The 18854-nt window shown below is 41.6% G+C and overlaps 1 protein-coding gene across 1 annotated transcript in view; it reads right to left on the reverse strand.

Annotated features, from left to right (window-relative positions):
• Positions 1–1646: 1646 nt before the first annotated feature.
• SHQ1 (SHQ1, H/ACA ribonucleoprotein assembly factor) overlaps positions 1647–18854 on the reverse strand; it is a 102793-nt gene continuing 85585 nt past the window's right edge. The window contains exon 11 of the mRNA XM_059161511.1: positions 1647–3064. Within this exon, the coding sequence (XP_059017494.1) occupies positions 2485–3064 (580 nt within the window). The 3' untranslated portion in view covers positions 1647–2484. The remainder of the gene's footprint in view (positions 3065–18854) is intronic.

Here is an 18854-nt window from a genome sequence, read left to right on the forward strand (position 1 = left end):
GAAGGAAGGAGGTAACCGATCATGCACTTTTCAAACTGGCTGGAGGTGAAGTGTCACCAAGAAGAAATGCATTTTCAATGGTCACAGGGATTCTGAAGCTCTGCAGGGGGCCAGAGAAAAGTCTTCAACACATTCCGACAAAGCTGTTAAGAGCGTTCAGGAATTAGCATGCGTGTCAAAAGGCACAGTCACCCCAACTATCCTGTTAATACAAACTGAAATTTGTATTGGAAATACAAATACTTGCAACCTATATAAACCTAGAGTAAAAGGGAGCATACCCTTTCTTGAAATAAAAATGCTACTGAGATTAATACCGATCAGATTTCATTTCATTTCCTCCCTAGAGCAAATTGGTTTATTTCATTTGTTCATTCATTCAGCAAATATTTATGGAGTGCTGAGGATACGGGCACTGATGAATCAGTGGTAACCAGACACGACACAGAACCCGCTCCCTGGGAGCTTACACTCAAGTGGGAAAACTCAACATTGAAAACATTAATGGAGTAATAAACACCAGATTTACTCTTTGACCCAAAATAACCAAAAAAGAAAAAAAAGGAATAGTGCATGTAACATGTTACATGTAACGTGTAACAATGGTTTTTAAGACATTGGATGTTAGGCAATGAGAGACAGTGATCCTGGGGAATGGGAAACAAACACAGTGAGCCGCGTCATCGTGCAGACACTATCCAGGCTGCATGAGGAGGGACTCCAGTGGACTCCCAAGTTGAGGAGACAGAGTGGAGGACAAGGGGGAGACTGAGGCAGCCAGCAGCTGCAGGACAGAGGACCAGAGAAGAGGGAGCTGCAGAGAAGGCTAGATATCTAGAGAGAGCCTGTCTGGTACTCATGAGAGTACTTACTGCAGAGAGCGTGTCATCCCTGGGAAAGCACCATCTGAAAGCACTGGAGGGAACAGCGGTCAGCGTTCACACAGGTGCCATTTTTCCATCACCTGAACTGGAAAATTTGTAATTTCGGGGGCATGGGAAAATCCTTCCTTAGTACCAGGCAATAGTTCATCCAGACTGAACACTTCCATACCTGCCTAACAAATTACGCAAGCAAGATGCACGAAGATCAAACTATTTCCAAGTAACTGCATCCCCAAACAAAGCTGAAGAAGACCACATGTTCAGCAAGGTGAAATTTACAATGTGTGGCACCCAGTTGAAGGTTACAAGGTGTGCAGAGATGACTCATAATGAGGATATGTATCCAGAATTTATAAAGAACTCTCAAAACTCGAAACTAAGAAAATAAGCATCCCAGCCTTTAAAAAAAAAAAAAATGGCAAGAGATTTGAACAGACAAAGATTTGTGGGTGACAAATAAGCATCTGAAAAGAGGCTCACCAACAGAAGTCTTAAAAAATGCAAATTAAAACCACAGTGAGACACCCCTCACTCTTATTAAAATGTAAAAACGGATCACATTCAGTGATGACAAGAATGTGCAGGACCTGCAAGTCTACTTTACCGGTGGAAACGAGAACTGGTGCCGCCATGTTGGGACACAGTCTGGCAAGTTTCTTAAACTGTTAAATATATACCTACCATACGGCTCAGCCATTCCACCACTGGATATTTACCTAAGAGAAATGCAAGCATATGTCCGCACAAAGACTTGCACACAAATGTTCATAACAGCTTTATTTGTAACAGCCCAAAGCTGGAAACAAACCAAATGTCCGTCAGTAGGTGAATGGAAAAAATCTATCCAATGAAATATTTCTCAGATACGGGAAAAAAGAAAAACCTTTTTAAAAATGCCCTTTTGAATACATGCTACACCAACAAATCTGAAAATAATTACAGTGAGTGAAATAAGCCTAATTTTTAGGAGAGTACATATTACTATAAATTCAATTTACATTAAATCCTAGGAGACGCAAACTAATGTTCGGTGTCACAGCAAATCAGTGCTTTGATTTGGAGGGGTGGGTGGTAGGTGGGGGTAGGGGAGAGGGGTAACAAAGGGAGATGAGGACACTTGGGAATGATGGGTAACAACAGAATCTTGGCAGCAGTGATGATTTCATTTTGTGCACATATATATGTCAACACTTACACACTGTACATTTTAAATACGTGCGGTTTATTGTATGTCAAATATCCCTTGGTGAGGCTACCAAAAATATTAATGGAGGTGCCTGGCTGGCTGTTAGAACTTGTGACTTCTGATCTCAGGTTTGTGACTTCAAGCCCCACATTTTAGAGGTTACTTAAAAATAAAATCTTGAAGAAAACCATGTTAATGGGCTCTGCATTCTAGAGATTCTGGCCCAACTATTATTTCATCTTCAATATTAATTATACTTCGGCAAAAATACTTTAAAACTTTATTTTTAAAGTTGTACCAAGGAAACCAACAGCTATCAACATCAGCTCACCGAAAAACACTGCTGTACACACTAAGAAAAAGGACAAAGTGAAAATGAAGCATTATCATTCAGTAAAGGAAACCAAATCTTATCTAATTCTCAATGGTGGGGAAAACCCCTTGGCGTCCATCACTCGGTGTTTGCCAGTCAACTCTGCCCTGCATGGTGCTGTGGCTTCCAGCAGCCGAGTCCTCAGGTTCAGAAACTTGAACGGTCGAGTTCAGGTGCTCTCCAAGCTCCTCTATCAGTGGCCGGCACCCTCTAAGAGCCTGGGAAGAGGCAGGTGGCTTTCCAGGACTGCCATCTGATGTCTCGGTGGCTGTGTTTCTGCACACCCCACCGGCAACAATAAGCAGGGCGCTTCTTCCCTCCGGAGAGGAACCTGGCAAGGGATCTGCTGTCTCAGATTCACTGCCTGTGAGTTCCCCTTGTTCTGAGTCTGAACCTTCAGTCTCAGACGACGTGGTGCTGTCTGATTCCTCGGAATCACTGGCCTCAGGATTGGAGGAAGGGGTCTGCTGCCTGGACATGGAATGGGCTGCTTTTAATGCTGTTTCCTCCTCTTGTACAAGAAGTGCTGCGGCTTCCAGCTCTTCCAGGTCTAGGCCCAGCTGGGCCTTTGTCAGGGATTCTTCCTTTAAGGCTTCTGCAAGAGCTGCTAACTTTTTGGACCTTCAAAGCCATTTGAAGAAATATTAGGACTACTGATTAACTGGCCCAGGAACAACAAAATAAAGTTAGATCCATACTTCACGTGACACTGAGATAAATCCCAAAATAGATCAAAGCTATAAATGTAAAAAAAAAAAAAAAATGAAGCAAATATAGTATTACAAGGAAATGCAGGAGATTCCCTCTATGCCCCTAGAATGAGGAAGCCCTTTCTAACTACAACTTAAAATCCAGAAGCCACGGGGCACCTCAGTCAGTTAAGTATCTGCCTTTGGCTCAGGTTATGATCCCAGGGTCCTGGGATCGACACCCACATAGAGCTTCCTGTTCAGCGGGGAGCCTTTTTCTCCCTCTCCTTCTGCCACTCCCTCTGCTTGTGCTCTCTTTCTCTGTCAAATAAATAAATAAAATCTTAAAAGAAAAAAAAAAATCTGGAAGTCACAAAAGAAAAGCAAAGACTGTTTTTTTCTTTAATTGAATTTGTCAAACACCAAAGTTCTGTAAGACCAAAACCACCACCACCACCAACAAAACAAAACATAATCAAGTCAAAAGGCTAATATAAAATTGAGAAAAATACTGGCAACTCATGTCACAGGGCAAGGCCTAATCTCCCCCAAAAGTTCCTAAAAATGGGCTATAACAGTTCATCAGAAAATGGACAAAAGACATAAGCAGATAATTCCCACAAAAGGAAATATAAATATAAATGCTTGTAAAACATATGAAAAGATGTTCAACTCCCGTCAAATAAGAGAAGTACAAACTAAAGTCACACTGAGATACATTTTTCATTTATCACAGTGGCAAACATCCAAACACTAGCCTAGCATGACCAGCCAGACTGTGAAAACGGCACCTCCCTATACTGCTGATGAGAAATTAAACAGGTCTGACCCCTGTGAAGGAGACGTTGGCAATAACTTACAAAACTGAAAATGTACACACCCTTGACCCGGCAATACCACATCTGGAAATTAAGCACATATGCTACAGGACAGAGGCCAAGGTTATTTACTCCAGCATTGCTTTTCATACCCGGAAATGGGAAACAAAAAAATGCCCCCGATATGGGACTGGTTCATCAAGTTACGGACTCTCCTCTCTGAGCAAAGGAAGAGTCTATGGCTGTGTAAGGAACAAAGCTGTTCATGGGCTAACCCAGATATCCTGTTTCACAGCAACAGCAAAAGGCATGCCGTATGTATATGCTATCTTTTATGTTAAAAAACGAGAAAGAAATAGAAACACATCTATTGCTTGTATACTTATCAATAAACCTGGAAAGCTACAGAAAACACTAGCTTACGTGGGGGGAAGGGGCGGGGACTAGAAAGGTGGAGGATGGTGATGGCACAAGGGCGGCTTTTCACTGCATATTATTTTTAAACCTCTGTGAACGTTAATTTCTATTTAAAAGTTGTAAATATATGAAAAATAAAATGCAGTACTACAGAGAGCAGCATGATGTAGTGTGCTTTTTTAAAAATTTACTTTTTATTTATTTTCAGCATAACAGTATTCATTATTTTTTCACCACACCCAGTGCTCCATGCAATCCGTGCCCTCTATAATACCCACCACCTGGTACCCCGACCTCCCACCCCCCCACCACTTCAAACCCTTCAGATTGTTTTTCAGAGTCCATAGTCTCTCATGGTTCACCTCCCCTTCCAATTTACTCCAACTCCCTTCTCTTCTCTAACTCCCCATGTCCTTCATGCTATTGTTATGCTCCACAAGTAAGTGTTTTTTATTTTTATCGGAACACCGTTTCGTGTTATATCAGAGTATTTTTCTAAATTTGTAATGTTACCTTATACTAAATATAAACTTTTTAACTTAGATGAATTAATTTTTTTCCTTTTTTTTTGAAAGAAGCAACGAAAAGCATACTCCGAGTCCAAAAACCCTGTCTTCACTCTCCCAGAGAGGAAAATCGGAAATGATGATGAAAATGGGTGGCAGTGAGTGAAAGTGGTCAGCACACTGACATGGCTTCTACACGTCTCTACATTCGAAGGAGAAATGAGCATACAGAACATTTAGCAGCTTTGAGACACACTGGAGGAGGGTGAGTTCACAAGGCAAGTTCACTACTGAAAGAGCTGTCCATCCCATAACATTGAGAAAATGAAGCTTCATTTCACTGGAGCTGAAGTGATTGGTGGGGCAATGGAAACAAGTGAAAAAAGGTGGTATTTTTCACCTAAGTGCCTTGATGTATCTGAGACCCTTTGGTCTCAGAATATGTGCCGTGATAATGAAACTTGATGCAAAGAAGCTCCATCCCCACTGCTGGCCCTCCGTGAGCACAGGCAGCATCCACGGACAGGTGCAAGGCGCAGTGAGTGGGGGCATGGCCACAGGCAACAGCGATCATGGAGGGCAACTTTCTCATATGCAAGGAAACCCCCAAGTGTCAGGGCTGGAATCCTCAGAGGTTAGGAAAAGGAAGCTTACCTCTCTAGGGTAAAGAGAAAAACTAGGATAAGATCAGCTAACATCAGCTTATGATTCACCAGAGGGTTATAAACTCTGGATGCTCCCACCAGTTTGAGACATCTCGAGGAGCACAGTTATGGAGTAATATGGTTATAATGTAATTTACATCCACGTCCAAGGAGGGTGTCGATGGTGTTCACCCACCACCTGTTTTGAAACCCTGATGACCACTGGTAAAGAATCTGGTCCGAGGTAGTGGACTAGTCTGAGACGTCTCTGCCCTATGGCCCTGTCAGCCCAGGAGCTAGTTCACTGCCATCTTTTTCACTGAAGCAGATCTTCTCAGGGTGACAACCTGCAGCTTGAAGAGAGAAAGAGCAAGGAATCTGGGAAAGAAGACCATGCCTCTCACTAAATCATAATATTAGAAATAAAATTTTGAAATAAAAGCTCTTACTTCAGTGACCATACATCTCACATTCCTACAAGCCACGACAAATACTTCCAACAATATACAAAAGATGATGATCCAAAAACACTTGCTCCAAATGACAACCTCTTGGGTCAGTTTCATCTCTGTCCACATTACCGATGACATAAGAAAAGGTTGGAGGGGTAAGAGACCTGCTGAAGTTCACCCAGCTAATGAGGCACAGTCAAGATCAGAAACCTGTGCCTTAGAGCCCCAGGGCACTCCCTCCTCTGCCACGGGGCCTCCCACAAATCGCCGGGCTCTGAAGTTTCCAGTCCCAAGACCACATTCTTTACTTCTCCCCAGCTGGAGCTTTATTCAACATCTTCCAAATGAGCAAGTTCTGACAGGTACAGGCACAGAAGTCTGCAAACATTGATGGTTTAGCTTAGCAAGCTTCAATGAAGTACACATCTGAGCCTGAATGACAGAGGCTTAGACCTGGAAGAAAACATTTGGATAATTTTTGCGGAAACAGCGAAGAGAGTAGAGGTGTCGACTCTCAAGATCAAACTATCTGGATCTTTGCTATTGTCTACTTTACTGTATCTGTCGTGTGTAACAGAACAAATTTGGAATTTCAAAGCCTCTCACCTGTAATCCTGGCTCTTTTCAGACCCAGCGTACCCCACGAATGTGAGACTAAAAAGGATCCACTCTGACAGGCAGGAAAGAGGCTCAGATGAGCCATGTGATCCTAATAGGACCCGTGCCTGTTACTGGGTAATGTGAATCTTTCTCCTGCAGTTTGTTTCTCATTTTAAGTGCTGTATCACATTTAAAGTGACTGGTTTATATAAAATTGTAAAAAAAAAAAAAAAAAAAAGAAAGAAAGAAAGAAAGAAAAAAAAAGATAAGCAATGGGAGCACCTTGACGGTATAGTACATTAAGCATACAACTCTTGGTTTCAGCTTAGGTCATAATCTCAGAGTCATGTGATTGAGCCCCATGTTGGGCTCCATGGTCAGCACAGAATCTACTCGAGATACTTTCTCTCCCTCTGTCCCTCCAACTAATGCTCTCTTTCTCTTTCGAAATAAATAAATCTTTTTTTGAAAAAATAAAGTATGTAAAAAATGAATTCTGTGTTCACTTAGGATTCTTCACCCAGACTCATCTCTATTTATTAATCCCACTTTTACTACTACCTCAAGCTGGCTAGTTTCCTAAATTAATATTGAAGTTGTGACAGAAACCTTAAGTTTATGGATGAGCATTCTGAATTCACCACCTAAAGAATGCTAGAATAATAAGGAATTAAAAATTTCAAAGCATCACTGATGTAGAATATGACCAAACAGCTCAAGGAATGAAAGTTGGGTTTGTTTCTATTCAATTATTTTGAATAGAATTATTGTAGCAATCATTGTTTGCAATTAAAAAAAAAAAACTACTCATTTGGAGAAAAAAAAATCAAGCCATGAAAGAGGAGACTTTTTGTTCTTTCAACCACTGGTACAATTAGAATTGGTTCTAAGTCTGCCACTCCTTGTAAATTCTAGAACCTAACTCCACAATGTCCCTTTCCATTTCAGAAAGCACCGCAATAACGCAGTTAGTGGTTTTTCCACTGTCACACTCAAAACAGACCAGCTAGTTCATGTCAAAAAGTTCTGTCAGTTGAGTGACACTATTAGTTAATCAGAATGCTTACAAAGACCAGGTACATTAGGATACAAAGTCATGAATACGCTGAATTCCTATTGTACTTACAGTATATATTTTATATCTAAGTGAAGAGCACATACTGGTTAAGAATGTATTCCACCAGGAGTGAAGAGATTCATCTTTTAAAAGAGACATGATGACTGGATCACAGTGATGTCATATTTTAATAAAATACTCAAAACAAGTTTTCCTTAGAAAGTTTTTGGAAATGTAATGCTACCATGTAGCTTGTAAAAAAAAAAAAAAAAAAAAAAAGTTCATTCTGTTTGTAGATGTGAAATAATACCTTACTTGGAGGATTTTTTTTAATAAAAAATGGCTCTTTGACAAGTTCCAGTGAATACAAGTACCACGACAGAGTAATAGTCACAGCGGGAAGTACATGCCTTTACCATGGCTAAGCTAACAGGGAATCCCCTCAAATTATTTCATATCTTGGTGACTCTGTTAAAGGGTAGGGGACTGCACGGCCTTATGAAAGAACCAAAACAAAGTGCAAAAGGAGCCCTAAAATGTAGGGAAACCTGGGTATAAATAGAAAGCATACATCCTGTTTCTTGTTGTAGAATTTTGTCTCCAACTATCAATCAACTTTTCACCACTTCCTGCAATAGCAGATCTACTATAAATCTTGGAGTAACTGACTAGGTTTCATTTCCTCTGCCAAAACCCACTAACCTGCCAGGCATGACATACTGACACTAGAGCCAGCAACTGATAATGTAAGACAGGGTGCCAGTGAGGCAATTCAACAAACATTTCATACCGGATGATGGAATACACTGACTTAGCCTTTGAATTTCAAAGGACACACACACACACACACATGCACCCCAGGTTCTGTCTGGGGACAAACAGTACTACAACTTTCTTTTTAAAAGGTATTGATGATAATGGCATATAATCATAATTCCAGTCTATTGAAAAGAACCAGTTTCAAACTTTAGAAATCCTCTGTACAAAACACACTTATGGAGCCTGATGTAAAAGATAATGCCTTAGTTTTAAGTAGAAGTTGCTAGTGACAGTCTTCTCTTGAAAGCTACCATGAAACACAAGTACGACTGATGTACAGGTGAAGAGAGAAGTGTGTGCTGTTACACTATACTAGTGAAAACTGCTCCCAGCTCGGTTATTAACAGAAAAAATCCATTTCTTTAAACAAGAAGCCACATATTGAATACCAAAAATACTGCAAGTTATTTAAGCCATATTGAGTTTGAGGCAGTGAAATCACTCTCTACCTATTTCCAACCTGACGTAATACCTTTCTGGGCCAGACTATGAAGATTAACACATAGTCCACGAAATAGCAGAATAATTTTCTGAAAAACGCCCTATATTAGTTTCCTAGGGCTTAATAAACTACCACAAACTGGGGCTTAAAACAACAGAAATTTCTTTTCTTACAGTTCTATAAGCTAGAAGTCCCTTCTAAGGCTCTGAGGGAGAACCTGTCCCACGCCTCTGGCTTCTCATGTTGCTGGCAACCCTGGGTATTCCTTGGCTTGTAGACCCATCACTCCAAATTCTGCCATCACAAGGCACTCTTTCTGCTGTGTCTGTTTTTTTACATGCTATCTTCCCTCCGGAAGTATCTCTGTGTCTCTTCTCCTCTCCCTAAAAGAATACCAATCATACTGGATTAAGGGGCCACCATACTCCAGCATGACCTCATTTTACTATCACTTAAAATCTGCAATAACCCTATTTCCACATAAGGTCATATATTCGGGTTCTGGGAATTTTGAGGGGATACTCTCCAACATACTACACCCCTTATGGCTGAAGCAAAGAATGGAGAGATGCTCACTAATGGAAGATAAATTAAGACCAAAAAAGGTCACTTAAGGTAGATCAACATAAAAGACCAAAATTTAATAGTAAATAGTAACCAAAAAAAGGTTATGATTTCACCTTCAAAAAAAATTTACAAATTACACCAACAAATTCATAAAATACTTAATGATTAATATGTAGGTTATAACTGTAACTATGTGCCATTTCCCCCAATGAACAAAGAGTGAACCAAATATTGTGTTTTTCACAATTTTGTTCTAACAAAATTCCAGTGTAGTGCTATATGACATTCATCACTTTAGGTCAGCCTTTTAGAGCAAATCAGAGAACAAATAATCACCAAGGCATCAACAGTTTTCTCAAGGGTCTTCCAATCATGTGATATTCAAATGATTCCTTTGGCATTTAAAGACTTCCCAATAATGTCCCTATTACTGTAGAATTTCCTTCTTCAACTATTAACTAATCCCACACTTCCAAGCCTCAATGTCAGTGGTTGTGTGCTTCCCTCAAGTACAACTCCTGTATCACTTTCACTGCCATTGTGAAGCCCTTGCTCTTCTGCCCAATCTGCAATTTATTTGCTGTACAGTATCAGTAATCAATAAGAAGCCGAACAAAAAAACACTGGCCGGATGGGTGGGTAGGATGGTAGGAAGGAAATAATATGCTAGAATGGGGACTAAATTGAGTGGTTTGATCATTAGTGAATATTTCTGCGTTTTGACTATCATCACTTCTCTCTGTAACTCTGTTAAGTACAGAAATTTGAATGAATATTCAGAAATAAGGCATTGACACACCTATGTAGCTGCACTAGATACACAAATGTGCACACACTTTAAAGCAAAGTAAATGACTCCATATAAAAAAATTGCTATGGTAATCCCACATACGTTAGAGCATGCCCCAGGAAGGTGAATGAAGGCTTACTCAAATCCAGAGAGGTTACTGTTTACTTCTTCACTGATACCCATCTAAGAAGTGGAAGGGTCAAGGTGATAAACAGATTAAGAAAGGTACAATGTTCATAAAGAACTGTCTGAGGGGTGCCTGGTGGCTCAGTGGGTTAAGCCTCTGCCTTCAGCTCATGATCTCAGGGTTCTGGGATAGAGCCCCACATCACATCAGGCTCTCTGCTCAGCGGGGAGCCTGCTTTCCCCACTCCCACCCCCCTCCCGCCTGCCTCTCTGCCTACTTGTGATCTCTGTCTTTCAAATAAATAAATAAAATCTTTGGCCGGGGGGGAGGGAAGAACTGTTTGAAAGAAACTAACTCAATCTCTCCCTGAAATGGTTTTGCATTTATGCCAGACCGAATCAGATTAGCAGAGATGGAAATGTGAGTCCCATCAACTTGCCACCTTTCCCTCTATTCCCCCTGCCTCCCAGCAGAACTGCTTTCGTTGAAATGCTTCACTGCAATCCTCCAAACTGATGTTCAGAGTCGATTTCAAAACTGGCCCCACAAAACTCTGGGCAGTGTGAAACTCAAAGGCCTCCCTCTCCATACTGGCTATTAGGAAAGTAAAATCTGTGACCTGCCTGGCATTCATTACATCATGCCAGGCAGGTCACAGATTAATGAATCCAAAGCTGTCTTGCCTCTCTTTTCATTTTGTTGCTTTTTTCCTTCTTTGACCGCACCTTTAATTAACACCATGTTGTTTTATACACACACACACGCGCACGCACGCATACACACGCACCTTAAATAATTTCTGGTACAAGGCAAAGAATAAATATGCAATTTGAATGAAACCAAATAGCTGGTTAAGTAAAAAATACACAAAAATGAAAACAAAACAAACAACAACAACCAAAAAAACCCCACTTCTGTTGGACAGAAAAGAATATGGGGAAGTGAGGATTATGGGTCCGAGGCTGATGATTCCATGAAGCAAGACATTTTGGGTATGTCAGATTTGAACAATTCTGACAGTATTTCTACATTTCATCTATGTGAAAAGGGCAGACAGTGTTGTTTAGTAACAGAGGTGCAGTATTTTGACCTCTTAGCTGTTCAGATGAAATGGCTGTTCAGATTCCATTAAACTAAGTAGAGGTCAGTCAACAAGATGGAAAAAGCATTACTATGAAGGTGGTGGAACAAAGGTATTATGGGTGGAAATGTGTCCCCCACAAAGATATGTTCAAGTCCTGTCCCCCAGAACCTGTCAATATGACCTTAGTTGGAAATAGGATCTTTGCAGATATAATCAAATCAAGATGAGGTTATCCCAGGTTTGGGCAGGTCTGCAATCCAATGACTCCAGGGGGACTGGTGTCCTTACCATAGTACTGAATGAAGAGACAGAGAAGGCCACGTGATAATGGTGGCAGAGACTGGAGTGACGTATCTACAGGCCATGGCATGTCAAAGATTGCTCACTACCACCAGAAGCTAGGAAAGCGGCATGGAACGGACACTCCCCTGAAGCCTCCAGAAGGAACCAACCCTGTGGAGGACTTCCGGCCTCTAGAACTTTGACAGAACAGCTTTTTGTTGTTTTAAGCAATCTGGTTTGTGGTCATTTGTTACAGTGGTCCTAGGACACTAATAGAGAGGGGTATGTTGGGATCAAGATCTTTAGAGCTGAACGGAAATCAGAAAGCATCACATATAACTTCTTGGTTTTATAGATGAAAAAATGACACCACCAAAAATATCAACAGCAGCAAGGCACAGAAAAGTTTCCTTCGCCAGTAAGATGCAGAGAATGGGTTGAGTCTGTTTCTAATTCTCCTCTGAATCCAAACACAATGGTTTTATATTTCTCTGTTATGATCATGATATTTCCCAGTGTAAAAACCTACAGTGGCTTCCCAAAACAGAATAAAATCCAAACTCCCCAGTGAGGACAAAGCCCCAGAGATCTGGCCCCTGGGTTGTGCCCGCCTCTCAGTGAGGTCACCTCGCCATTAGTGTCCCAGTCACTGTGTTCCACTCGCTGCCCTTTCTCCATCCTGAGGACTTGTTAATGCATTCGTGCCTCAAGGCCCTTGCACTTGTTGTACCCTTCTTCTGGTACACTTCTCCCTTAGGTCTTCCCATGCGGGGGTCTTATTAGTACTCAGCTAAAATCCCACCTCAGTCTTAGAAAAGCTGTCTGTGTAAAGCAGCACTTCAGAAACAATTTCACGTCATGAGACACACAGATGATGCCATCTGCCTGTTGTGATACAGGGTTCTGCATCCCCGCCAGCCTGAGGGCTGAGAGGCCAGTACCTTCATTCCCCTGACACCCACTCATGATGCCACAGAACACCTACTAGTATGCTCTGCCCTTTGCCCTCCAACTACTTATACTCAGATCCACTATTGAAGTTGGTGAAATAGGACAAGTTTTAAGGTCTACAAAAGTGGAGGTTTTGATAGAGTTTTTCAAACATGTCCTTTTTGTCTCCCTTTTCCCATCTTGAAAGCAGAATGAAAATGACTGCTTCCAAATTTCCTGGCATGCTCTGAGAAGGAAAGGCCGGGTTAAGTGATTTAATGTGTTTATTTCTTTGTGTGCTTGTTCTAAATGCTAAAATTTTCCTTGGTTACAAAATATAAAGTTAGTAAGCTCTGCCGCTTTGACAATACTGAGACAGGAAAATAACTTAAGTGCTGGTACGTTGACCACATCCACACAGGCTGAAGCATGCAGCTCTCCAAATTATGACAGGAGTCAAAAACTTTGAAAATTCAAAATATTTATCCACTCACTGGTATGATACATGGTGGAATGTCTTCTTAAATACACATCGCCATGGCATGAAGCAGTTAATCTTGAACCGTTCTGTGGTTTCTTAGTGACAAGCCTGTTCTATAAAATGAATGACAGTGGTACACGGTCTGCTCCCTAGTTCGGCTCTTCCAGAATTATTAATTGTCTGACATATCACATCAGCACTGCCTCTTCCCACTTGCTGGGAACCATGGTTAATAGGCCCTCTGAAGGAAGTCTGGAACCTTTGATTTCCTGGGGAGAAAACAGGAACAACAGGACGGTACACAGCTCTGGGACAGACCACTCCTCCCAAGGATCAGGCACAGCGCTAAGTGGCCACCTCTGGGGCAGGCCTGCAGTACCCTCCTCCGCTCTTCCACAAAACCACTCCATGCTGTGCCCATCAGGACAGCTCACTGATAGGAGTAAGGGCAGTGAATGAACCTGTCACCCCTCTGCAGGGAAGACAGAGCTGAAGCACTGAGCTCCTTCCTAAATGCAGACCCACTAGGTTTGCTCCTTGTTGGACCTGGAAAGCTGTGCCCTGCAGGGAAGGAGTCCCTCTGGCATGTCAAAGGCAAAGGGGAAAGCGCTCAGAAATATGCCACCTAGAGTTTACTCAGTGCTCAACCTCTCCAATGCCCATGCTTCACACTCCTTACACAATTACAGGACTACACAACTAGCTGCACACCTTCTTAGACTTGATGTCCTCAGACCAATCTGCTGGATTTTTTTAAAGTTGCCCCAAAGAGACCTTTAAGATTAATGCTGAGTCAGAACACTCACAAAAATTACGCTGAAAGAGGGGCACCTGGATACCGCAGTTGGTTAAGCCTCTGACTCTTGGTTTTAGCTCAGGTCTCACGGTCCTGTGATCAAGCCCTGAGTCAAGCTCCACAGTCAGTGCAGAGTCTGCTTAAGACTCTCTCCCTGTCCATCTGACCCTCCCCTCCACTCTTTCCTCACTCCCTCTCTCTAAACTAAATAAACCTCAAAAACAAAAACGCTTCATGAAAGAATGAAGCCACACACAGAAGAGTATACACTCTTATATCATTTCTATATACCCAGTTTCTATAACAGGCAAAACCAACAGATGGTGACATCAGGATGGTGGTTACAGGGCAGGGGCCAGAGAATGACAATGCACTAAGGGGAATCGAGGGCCCCTCAAGCACGATTTTTAATTTGGGTGCTAGTTACACTGGTATTTTACCACAGCTGAGTTCATTCTTTATCTACTTATAATCTGTGTGTACTTCAACAAAAATTAGCTTAAAACAACAACAGCAACAACAACAAATATGTGTCCTGGTAAAAAAAAGTCACAGGCTTCTGACATTTGCTCTGGAAAAGCGGATGGAGCCTCCGCGAGGAGTGTGTCCTAATTGGGGGTCAGTTCACGGGGCCAGATCCTGTTTCCTCTGGGCAAACTGGCAGGCCTCTAATGCAACACTCCTCATTGCAAATGTCTTTTTAAAAGGCATGGCACGTTCTACCAAATACAAAGAGAATCTCAAAATATGCCTAGAGAAAGATCCATTAGTCATCTCTTTCAATGCGCGAACTACACACAGAAAGTTGTTCTCTGCAGAAGTATGTAGCTCACTGCTATGGGGGTTATTCCCCAGGTAGTGGTGAAAGCCAGTCTGTGGGGCATTTCAAAACACATCTTTAAAGGCATTTCCCCCATCCCACCTCCCCAGACATTTGATCTACAGACCAATCCTGGTACTTTCTGAAATAAAAAGTAATAATTTCTACTAATTTTCCTTCTAGTTCTGCTTTCAAGCCCCTAAAACTGCTTCATACCTATCAGAAACCTGAAGATGAACCCCCGAAAGTCTTTATACCAGTTGGATAAATATTTTATTCCAAGTGAGCGATTTTACTTAATTTGAGTGGTATAAAGCTTATTTTCTTAAAACAGATGTTTCTTAAAAAAAAAAAAAATGAGCATAAAAGGCTTAGAAGACTTCATTTTGTACCTGCATTTATGCAGTAACAAGAGAAAACTTCCCACCTGGGGTGGCGGGAAACAACAAGACTAAGTCTTCAGATCCTTCGTTTATTATTACTATGATCAGGAAACTGAACAGGTATTTTGGCTGACTTCAGTTGCTTGTGGATCTTCTACCTCAATGCTGACATTTTCTTTTTTTTTCTTTTTTTTTTTTTTTTTTGCCAGGAGAGTAAGTTTACCAACACATTTCTCCATGAAATAATAGAACTGGACATCATGGTCAGATTTTTTCAAATCATTTCTCAAAGTCAAGGGATTTCTTTTTCTAATCAACTTTGCCCATGTGTAGATTACATGCACCTGTAGATTAACACTCCAAGTAAATATTTTCTGTATTGATGATAAGGTCGTAAGAGGAATCAACTCCTCGGCTTTCATTCTGTAAGCTTCCTCTTGACAAAAAGAACTACTGAGCACTCTTTAAACTAACCTTGGGGCTTGACTTTACACCAAGTGCTGTCCCCTCAGGAGTTATGCCATCAGATCATGGCACTTCATTCTCCTCTCATCAGCCAGAGAGACTAACCATTTCTGCCTCTGGCTAATTTGCTTCTAAATAAATGATCAATTTCCTCAAATAAAACTTCTACAGAAAAATCCCTAAATTCCACCACAGGTCAACAATGCTTTATCTAAAACCCTTGGACCTGAGTTTTAAAATTTCTGTTTGTTTTCCAATTCAGAAAAGTAATTCTGGATCTCTACTACTATGCCATATATGACTTAACACTCCCTGCAACAACCTGTAATCAAATACACTAAGATCTTTCTGCCGTAAAACGTATGGTTAGTCTCTCCAAGTGGACTAAGTAAAGATAATAGTCTCACAGCAGGTAAGTTCAGGTCAGTCAGGTTTTGCTGTCAATTGCCCCCAAAATACGTGTACTTTCAGAACTTTCTGGGTTTCAGAATTGTGCACAAGGGGTTGAGGACCAGAACTAGAAGGAAGGAGATAGGGCTACAGTTTTTCAGCTCAACTGCCCGGGTTCAGGGTCAGTCTTTGGCAAATATTTATTGAGTACCTGCTATATGCCAGGTTTGGTGCATAGAATGGTGAATACAAAATGCAGCCTCTGATCTGAAGAGCAGATCATCTCAGTCTGTGGAAGGCAAGAAACAAGCCATCACATCATGGTGAAGTAAGGAGAATGATTGGCACAGGATGCCCTGGGAATGTCCGGCTCAGAGGCTTTGAGAGGTTTTTTTTTTTAAAGATTTTATTTATTTATTTGACAGAAATCACAAGTAGGCAGAGAGACAGACAGAAGGGGGTGGGGGAAGCAGGCTCCCTGCTGAGCAGAGAGCCAGATGCGGGGACTCTGGGACCATGACCGGAGCCGAAGGCAGAGGCTTAACCCACTGAGCCACCCAGGCGCCCCAAGGCTTTGAGAGTTTTGAGCACAGTCTCTTCCCACAAGAGAATTCTATGCAAAAACCATTCTGTATTTTAAAATGGGGGCAAGAAGTCCACCAAAGTCCCAATTCTAAGCCCAGATTGATGACTTCAATGCTTTTCTTGAAATTCCAAATATTAAATTCCTTAAGGCAAGAAAGACATGTATTTCTTCTTTTCTATCCCTATTGTGCTGTTCCCTATACCAAAGTTTAGTCTGTCTATAAGGTATAGTAGATTCTCATTATTCACTGATTCCTTATTTGTGAATTTGCCTACTCGCTAAAATTTATTTGTAACCTCAAAGGCAATGAGCATTTTTATGCTCATTCACAAATATGCGCAGAGGGTGAACATTTTAGTTGCCAAAGAGCACCTTCCCAGACTTCTTGTTTCAGCTCTCAGACTGTCAAAAAAGTGTCCTTTTCACAGTCTAGCAAGTGACACACTGTTTGCATTTTAGGATTTTTGATGATAATTTCACTCTTTAAAAATGGTCCCTGAACATACTGCCAAATTACTTTCTAGTATTCTTTTTTTAAAAAAATATATATATTTATTTATTTATTTGAGAGAGAGAGAGAGAGAGAGAGAGAGAGCATGGAGGGAGGGAAAAGGAGAGGGAGAGAGCAAATCCCAAGCAGACTCCATGCTGATCGTAGAGTGCAATGCAGGACTCAATTTCACGACCCTGAGATTGAGACCTGAGCCAAAACCAAGAGTTGGATGCTCAACCAACTGAGCCACCCAGGCACCCCTTCAGTATTCTTCAGTGCTGAAAGGCTCTAATGTGTCTAATGAAAGAAGATATTTGTCTTAGATAAGCTTTGTTCCAGCTTGAGTTACCATGCTGTTGGCCATGAGGGTCACTGTTAACGAATCTGGTGCCCGTAAACAGAAACACAGATAGAACAAAGGTACCTTTGTTTGTTGTTTGATGAAAATGCTGTGACCAGAGGCCCACAGGAACCTAACCCTGTATTTCCCCTAGGAGCAAAGGTTGAGATTGGGAAGTCTGGGTTTGTGGCAACTTTACAGAACATAACTACGTGAATGACGAAAATTGACTATAATTCAGTCCTAGCCCGAGGCCACAGAGGAAGGACAGCCATTTCAGGGTGGAATGGTGAAGAGAAGGGGGGCAAGAGCAGAGAAGGTTTCCTACACAAAGGGTAATCTACATGCAAACACTCTTAAAGCCCATGAGAGCAACCCAAGAGAGAAAAGTGGGATGGTTTTGGTGACATGGGAACCACAGAATCATGGTACAAACCAACAGCACTTATAGGTCCATGACTACATCCCTGGACTACAGGACAGAAGGACAACATTTCCACAAACAATAAACACAAATGACCCTTGAACGACATGGCTTTGAACTGTGCAGGCCCACCGACACAATAGAGAGCTGTAAGAGTATTTTCCCTTCTAATTTTCTTAGTAACATTTTCTTTTCTCTAGCTCACTTTATTGTAAGAATACAGTGTATAATACATATACATACAAAATATGTTTAGTTGACTGCTCACGTTAAGAGTAAGGCTTCTGGTCAACAGTAGGCTATTAGTAGTTAAGTTTTGGTAGAGTCAAGAGTTATATGTAGATTTTTGACTACATGAAGATGGAGGCAAGGGCTGGGGGCGGGCAGGCTCCACAGCCCTAACCCCCACATTGTTCAAAGGTCAACTGTACTCTATCTTGGAATGTGGCAGGAAAAGAGAGATGCACATAAGATAAGATCGTTGATTTACAAGGGAGTTTGACTCTCAGACTCAAATTCTGAAATGTCCATGGTTTTGGATGCTCCTTTTTTCCCTCATTAATTCTTCCAGGGCAGGGGCACCTAGGTGGCTCAGTCAGTTAAGCATCTGACTCTTAATTTCGCCTCAGATTTTGTACTCAGGGTCCTGGGACCAAGCCCCGAGTTGGGTTCCACAGTCAGCCAGGAGTCTGCTTGAGGATTTTTATCCTTCCACCGCCACTCCTCCATGTACCTCTCTTCCTAAAATAAACAAATAAATCTTAAAAAACTAAATCTTCCAGGACAGTAATTCTTTCAAAGGCATAGTGAGTCTCACAGTGAGAAAGAGTCAGGTACTGTGAGCTTCTCTGCACCATAAAAACGGACTTCTAATTCCCATCCAGGCTCCTCTGGGAGCAGCTTGATCCATGGCTTAACATACACACACCCCCCTACTGGGTGCAACCACCTCTCACATGTAAGGAACCAGTGTAAGTCTGCTAAGACTTAGGGTATTCAACAACTGCCT

Source organism: Mustela lutreola, chromosome 2 (genome assembly GCF_030435805.1).
Source record: "Mustela lutreola isolate mMusLut2 chromosome 2, mMusLut2.pri, whole genome shotgun sequence".
NCBI classification, from domain to species: Eukaryota; Metazoa; Chordata; class Mammalia; order Carnivora; family Mustelidae; genus Mustela; species Mustela lutreola.